This window comes from Rhinolophus ferrumequinum, chromosome 27 (assembly GCF_004115265.2).
Source record: "Rhinolophus ferrumequinum isolate MPI-CBG mRhiFer1 chromosome 27, mRhiFer1_v1.p, whole genome shotgun sequence".
In the NCBI taxonomy this organism is placed as follows: domain Eukaryota; kingdom Metazoa; phylum Chordata; class Mammalia; order Chiroptera; family Rhinolophidae; genus Rhinolophus; species Rhinolophus ferrumequinum.
In genome coordinates, this window is record NC_046310.1 from 650,479 (window position 1) to 657,799 (window position 7,321).

General features: G+C 64.5%; 1 protein-coding gene across 1 annotated transcript; it reads right to left on the minus strand.

Moving 5' to 3' along the window:
- Window positions 1-2,645: 2,645 nt before the first annotated feature.
- On the minus strand, window positions 2,646-6,643 carry SHISA4 (shisa family member 4). Its single transcript, XM_033099642.1, has 5 exons — window positions 5,187-6,643; window positions 4,683-4,854; window positions 3,921-4,054; window positions 3,220-3,336; window positions 2,646-3,024 (listed from the first exon to the last, which is right to left on the minus strand). The coding sequence occupies exons 1-5, from the start codon at window positions 5,230-5,232 to the stop codon at window positions 2,978-2,980; spliced, it is 516 nt and encodes a 171-aa protein (XP_032955533.1). The 5' UTR covers window positions 5,233-6,643; the 3' UTR covers window positions 2,646-2,977.
- Window positions 6,644-7,321: the final 678 nt, after the last annotated feature.

Genomic DNA, 7,321 nt, shown 5'->3' on the forward strand with positions numbered 1-7,321 from the left:
TGGCTGTGCCCACCTCTGTACTGTCCGGACAGGCTCCCTGGAGGATTCTAGAAACTCAGGTTCCCAGCATGCCCCCCGACTTGGCCATAAAACAAGTTCACCTCCGCAGAAAGAACAGTGTGGGTACAGCCAAGAGCCTGTCAGTCCTGCCGCCTGGGGCCGCCGTCAGGGGTGACGGCCAGTGGGGCCCAGGGCCGGAAGGTTTGCTATCAGCACGCTCTGGGGGTGCTCATTCCCTGACTGGGCTCACGGCCAGCTCCCAACAGCAGCCCAGGAAGTGGGCAGAGAAGCAAGGTGACCGTTTGGGGAGCAGCACCCTTGGCCCCTACTCACTGAGCCCACTCCCTGCCCTGGTTGCTGGCCACCCCTGACCAGAGGGAGCCTCCACACCCCTATTGGGGTACATCATGGGCATCCTCCTAGTTTGAAAGCTTAAAGGTGCTGGCACCCCCCAGCACTGGGGCACTGCCACTTTGGGTCTGGGTCACTTGCAGAGAGTATAGCAGTGGCACCATCTTTGGGGTACAGGCGGGACCCCTCCTAGGAAGCAGGGTTGTCGTGTTAGGTCTGGCCAAAAACAGAGCGCAGGCTAGCCATGGGAGCAGAGCTCAGGTGCCAGGCACAGCCTCAGCCCCCGCTGTCCCCAGGAGAGGGTCCTCAAGGGTGCCAGCTTCCACTCGCCGTCTGCCCGTGCTCGTGTTGGCTGCGGGCTTTGGTTTGCTGCGGCTGACCCTGCAGCTCGGAGGGGGGGACAGCATCCCTCCACTTCGCAAATGCTCTGCCCAGAGAGCTTCACTGGCAGGGCCATGATCACACCACCCGCCAATGACAGGGCAGCTCAGGTCTCCCTCCTCACCTGGCTGCCAGGAGACGGGACCGCAGCAGCAATCTCCAAGTCCTAAGGGTGCCACAGCACGTGCCACCTTAGGAAGCCCTTTCCAACAAACGAGAGAGAAACTTACACAGACCGAGAAAAGCAAAGCACTTCTTACTGTCCACCAGCGACAAGGGGGCGCCGCCCGACACGGAAGACGTGTTCCCCCCCCCCCACACACACACCGCGACCTGATGCGGGAGCGCAGCGCCACCTGGTGGCGAGCCAGGCGCAGGCCCCTGCCGACCGGGGTGCCCTCTGCGCACCGAGCGAGGTCCCCTTAGTCTCCCGCCCTGCCCGCCCTCCCCGGGCTCCAGGCCGGACCGCGGTCACAGTCACGCAAGGGGCCTTTTCTAAGAAGCATAGGGTCTGCATGCGGGCACCACCCACCGCGCTTCTGGACCACCGAGGTCCCGAGCCTGCGTGTCACGTGTTGCCATCTCCTCTCCCACGCGGGTCCCCAACCCTCTGCGGCCAGGGCGGGTGACAGGCCTCCATCCGCCTCTAGCAGTGAGCTTCCCCTCCCCCAGCCCGCTCACCTTCTCCAGACCCCTCCGCTCCCTTCTCCCCTTCTCCCTCGGTCCCCCCAAGTGGATGCTTTCCAGCTGCCTCCTCAGCTCCCTCCTGGCCCTCTGCCTGCATCTGAACCCTGCCTTCCCTTTGAGCTCCGCCCCCAACCGCGCCCGCAATGAGTGCACTTGCCTCCCACACCTCCTCTCAGGGTCCTGGCTCCCTCCCTGGGAGGCAAGTCCCATGTACACCACGGAGACCCCCATCCTGGAGACCCTCACTGCTGCTCCCATCCTCTACCCGCCTGGCCTTGGGGGGCTGCCTGGCCTTGGGGGGCTGCCAGGGGTACTAGCTGAGGAGCAGGGTGACCCCGAGAGACTCAGAAAACCTATCCTGCAAATCTTCTCCACCTCCCAGCTTCAGGGGAGAGAGGAGACGGGGCTCCCAACCTTGGGATGACCCATGATGCCCTCTCCTGAGTGTGGAGCCAGGACACCTGTGGCCCCAGCTCCCACCTCTTGCCCCCACCTTCGAGAGAAGGTGGATTTGCAGCTGTGGCCCCAGCAATAGCAGGAGCCCAAAGGCCTGAGGCAACCCCGGGGGCTGGCAGAGGGGGCCTGTGGTGGAGAGGGGAGGAAACCGAGGGCGGGGGACAGGCGGGACAGGAAGTGGCTAGCTGGCAGTGCTTTGTTGGCAGTCGGCACTTTTCCCACTTGAATTAAAACCTGTACACTCCTTTCCCTGGCTCTGTCACCCAACAAGCCCTGGTGTCCCCGGATAGCAGGCAGGGGACGCACAGGAAGCTCCCAGTGGCAGGCACTGACATGGGCCTCAGGGAGGTGACCTGCTGAGGTCCCGAGGATCCAAGGCAGGTGACAAGCACCTTGCACCAGTGTGTCCTGGGCCCTCTGATGAGGGAGGAAGGACAAATTCACGTGTGTATTCCACCCTCATGACAGATCCCTTCTGCAGATGAGCAAACTGAGACCTGGGGACCTTCAGAGACATACACAAGGTCAGACAGTCACGGGGCCAAACGCAATCTACGTGGCCCCAAAGGGGGACAGCCCGCACGCAGCAAGCTCTGAGGTACAGATGGGCGCCATCTTCCCAGTGGCGCAGAACCCACCTCGTTGGCAGTGGGAACCAGACCCGAGTGCCCTCAGCCAGAGGTGGCCCTGCCTGTGGTGCGGTGAAGGTGGCGCTTGCTCCAGCCCTGCCCCTGGTCCCCACTTCAGGGATGGGCAGCTGCCAGCAGTGAGCTGCGTCCTTACAGCTTTAATCCAGTAGGGTGGCTGGGAGCAGGGCTTCTGCCCACAGCGGCACCAGCGGGCACCCTGGGAACAGAGGGGCCATAAGGAAGCAGGGGCTGTGACCCAGGCTTTCATGTCCTCCCCTGGCCCCGGCACAAACAGTCCACGAGCCCAAGCCCTGCCCACCCGGCCCTCATTCACGACCAAGTCCCACGTCCTTGGGGCTCGGTCCCCAGGAAGGCGCAGGGCAGGGCTTGGCCTGGGCCTGTTGAGCGGAGGGCCCCTGCCCATGACACAGCAGGGCCATCAGTGAAGGGGCAGCAGGCACAGTGCTGGCTCCTTAGGCTGCTGGGTAGGAGGGCTGTGGTGGCATCTGCGGGGGTGGAGCTGAAAGCAAGAGGGATGAGGGTCGGGGGCATGCAGGGTGTGAAGTACCCCCACCCCCAGCCCTGGGCTGCAGGATGCCTCGGGAGCAGGAAGTCTCCAGCTGGAGGGAGGGGGCTGGGTGAGAGAGGGGGCAGGGGACGTCCCGGCGCAGGAGTGGGAGCAGGCCGGACAAGGGGCTGCAGGCCGGTCATTTACCTGCAGGGTTGTGTGTCGGGGGCCCAGCCGGGTAGAGTGGGTGCGGGGAAGGACCAGTGGGTGGGTACAGGAAGCCAGGCTGCAGGGCTGCAGGGCCTGTCATTGGAATGGCCTGGCCTGGGGACAAGGAGCAGCACTGAAAGCGCCTCCTCCAGGGGGCGTGTCCTTTTCCTGCCCCAGGTGACCACCTCTGGGCCCCGCCCTCCTGCTCCCTGCTGCCCGGGCCTCCCAGCTGTGCAGGGGCTGGCGCGGCCTCCAAGGGCCCATCTGTGTTTAGCACGGTTTCCCCAGCAGGTCTGAGACCCCACGAGCCAGACAGCACAGCCAGGAGGCTGTCCTACCTGGACGAGGAGAGGGCAGCTGCAGGGGGGGCAGCCTGAAATCTAGCAGAGCGGCCCTCTGGGGTCCCCCAGCCCTTCTCTGCCACTCTGCTCTCCCATATGGTGTCACCAGGTCTGGGCATGTTGCAATCAAATGCCGACACTCGGGCAGGCACACCAGTCAGCGCCACCCCTGCACGTCCTGGGAGTCCTTCGCATGCACCCCCCCCCAAAGGGCGGCACACTGGCGTCTGAGTATTAGCGTGTGAGCGCAGCGTACAGTGCGGGGCCCACACGTGACCCTTGCTGGGGCTACATGCTGGCAGGCGTGTGCACACGGGCTCAGCCCCCCCGCCCCAGGCCCTCGTGCACGGTCCTTACCTTCTAAGAGGCTGTGCAGCTGCCGCTGCCGGCGGTGCAAGTGGTAGCCGGTGCAGAGGCAGCAGCAGAGGCTGGTGACGACCACGGCCACAAACAGGGCCACAGCGGAGGCGACGCCTGCCAGGGCCTTGGGACTTGATGCAGAAAACAGGCCCCTCAGCCGGCAGCACTGCTACGGGCCCTGGGCATGGGGCTGCGGCAGCCGAGGTCTGGGGGTGTGTGGGCTCCGGCCAGGGCCCAGGCGAGACCGAGGGGGCCCTGCTTCCCACGAGGCTGTGCAGCCCCCCGGCCGGCGTGGGGCGCTGGGGACTTGCAGCTCACAGCAGCACTGAAAGGTGCCGTGGAACCAAGAGGCATGGTCCTCAGATCCCGGTCCGCTCATAGCCGCCCCATGTTTCATACTAGCAGGCTCTCCTTTTACAAAGAGGACACCATGACCCGAGGCCACAGCGAGGGAGAAGGCCTAGGAATGAACCCGGTCTCCCACCTCCGGCCACAGAGTCTTCCACAAACTGCACTGCGGTCTGGGTTGTGACCCTAGTCCTGGCTCCACAGGGTCTGACAGGACCAAGGGGAGGGCTCCCGGAAGGACCTGGGACACTCAGCCCAACCCAGGCACCTGATCACGCCGCCAGGCTGCTCCTGGAAGCCCTGATACCACACTTCGTCACCAAGTGGGAGCCCAGGGTTCCCATCGGAATGTGGGTGGACCAGGCAGGGCGGGAGGGAGGGCAGGATGCGGGAATGGCGAGGCCGGCCCACCTGAGCCCCTGGCAGTGCTTCTGCTGCCACTTGGAGAGCAGCAGGTTCAGGTCCCCACAGCAGTACCGACGGTGGCAGGTCCCGCAGCAGAAGGTGAAGGCTGGGCAGCTGAACCCCGGGTGCCAGGAGCCGTTCTCATCCAGGTACCCCAGACAGCTGGTACCGGCCAGCACTGGCAGGGCGGGGAGTCAGGGCTACCAGGCTGCTTCTCCGGCTGCCTGTAGCCCCACCCCCTGAGCCCCTTCCCAGGGCCCCTCCAGGGGTCCCCCACAGTAAACCCCTCCCTACGGTGGGCCCCAGCCGCTGGAGGCTGGAACCTGAGAGCTGCTTCTTGTGTCCACCCTGAGGATCTCAGCCGGACCCCGACAGCTACCCAGGGCCCGGATTCCGGTCCTCTCCCTCCCACTCCCTGTGGACTCGCAGCACCTCCAGGGTCTCGGGGGACCCCGCGCCGAGGACTCCCCCTCCGCCCAGCCCACCTGAGGCCTGGCTCCCGCCCCTTACCCACGGGGGCCCCCAGCACCAGGAGGGCGATCACAGCGAGCGGCATGACGCGGGCAGGGGTGCTGCGGGGCAGGCTGGTCTCTGGGGGCCGGACTGACAGGTCCCAGCGCCGTGACCCCGCCCACCGGCCACGCCCCCAGCCGCCGAGCTCACAACCCCGCGCGCAGCCAGTGCCTGTCCCAGCTCAGCGCTGGCTCCTGCGTGGGAGCCGAGGCCCACGCCTCACCCCCCTGCTGCGCCCAATCAGGCTCGCAGATCCCAGAAGCCTGGTGCCAAGGCCAAAGCGCGTGGCCAACCCTGGAGGGGCAGGGCTGGACCTTCCTGTGCCCCAACGTCCAGCCCGGGGCATCCTGTGGGGGGCGGGCAGGGAAGAGAGGCTCGGAGTCACCCCGCCTCCACTCCTGGAACACAGGCACCCATTGAAAGGCAGGCAGCTGTGTCCCCACTGTGCCCACAGGCCTGGACCCTGCCAGCTGCACTGGCTTCCTGAGATGGCCCCTTCCCCCTCCCAGTGGGCAGTGCTGGCATGTACCAGCCTATGGCCTCACTAGTGGGATGGCAGGCTGCTGGCCACCCAGGACCCATCCAGGCAGACACCCCCTTTTCAGAGAACGGTCCTGCAGAAACACTCCATGGCCAGGGGAGCAGAGGCCAGGGGTCACAGGGCAGACAGTGTTTTAGGGTGGGGGATGAGTCGCCTTACAAGTGCACCTGAGTGTTGGGGACCGCCCCATGCTACACGGGGTGGCTGCCCTGAAGCCGCAGGCCAGGCTAGGGAGAGAGTCGAACGCCCGCCTTAACTCCTGGCCACACAGCACTTTCCAAAGCACGAGGACGTGGACCTCATCTGAGGCCCCGAGTTCCCTGGGCATGAGCTTTTTGGGGAGAGGAAGGAGGGCTCCAGAGTTACAGGACTCGCTCACAGTCGACCAGCCAGACGGCAGGGTCAACAGTGCATCCCTGGGCCCAACAGCAGGAGCTGTGGACGAGTTCCGGGGGTTCTGAGGTGAGGGGACCCCACAACCTGAATAGCTTAGGGGAAGACAGTCACAGACGAGCTGCCCGTCCTGGGCCCGAGGGTGCTGGTACCCCGCCCGGGGGGACAGGCTCAGCTCTTGCACCAGGAAGAGGCTGCTGGTCTGATGGGGGGGGTCTAACTTCTCATGCAGGACATGGTAAGTGCAGAGGGCACAGGGGGACGTCTCTCAAGCCACCACCCCTAGACATTGTGCCATGAACGCAGGGACCTGGCAGCCATGGGTCACTTGCCACGCAGCCCTGGCCGAGGAACTGCCGTTGGCTAAATGACTCGGGGTGGGTGGACCCGCCAGGGGCCATGTAGACCCGTGGGGTCCATCCTGTCCTCACTGTCCCTTCTCTTCAGGGCCTTTACCTTCTCCTTCCCCCCAAAACCTCAAGTGTCTCCTATTAAAACAAACCATGCTAAACAAAGCCGCACGCTCCCGAATCACCTCCCTTTCTGACTACTTTCCTGCTTTTTCTCCAACCCCTGGCTGACGCAGCAGCACCACCAGTGACTTTCTCACTGAAAAATTCTAGGCCACTGGATGGGAGGTGACAGACGAGGCCAGAGGGGAAAGCTGGCACTTAGTGGGGCCGCTGGTGCCTGGGGTATGTCACCAGGTGGCCTGAGTCCAGACAGGCCATGGGCCTGGCTGGTGGTGGGCGTCTTTCGGCTTGGAGGGCCTCACGATACCTGCTCCAGGTAAGAGCACGCAGGAGCGTCCTGTCACCAAGCCCGTCTCCTGGCCCCTGTGAGGGGATGGGTCCTAGAAAGCAGGAGGCAGACGCTAATCTGTGACCAGACGACACAGAAGACAGACTGGGCCTGGAGCAGGCTCCCCCAGGGAGTCTGGAAATCACACTCACAACTAACAGTACAGATGAGTGTCCCATTGTGTAGAAGAGGAAACTGGCTGGAAATGGTGAATTTTCCAGCTCAGAGTTGGGACTTGAAATGGACTTTTGTGACTTTGAGGCCCAGGCCGTGCCTCTCCACCTGTAGCCTCTCCCTAAACGTTGGGTCTAGAATGCTCCACGCTACGCCTGGCAAACTGCACGCACTTGGGGGAACGTTGGTGCCCAGCCCTCACTCCCGACGGGAGTCTGTGTGG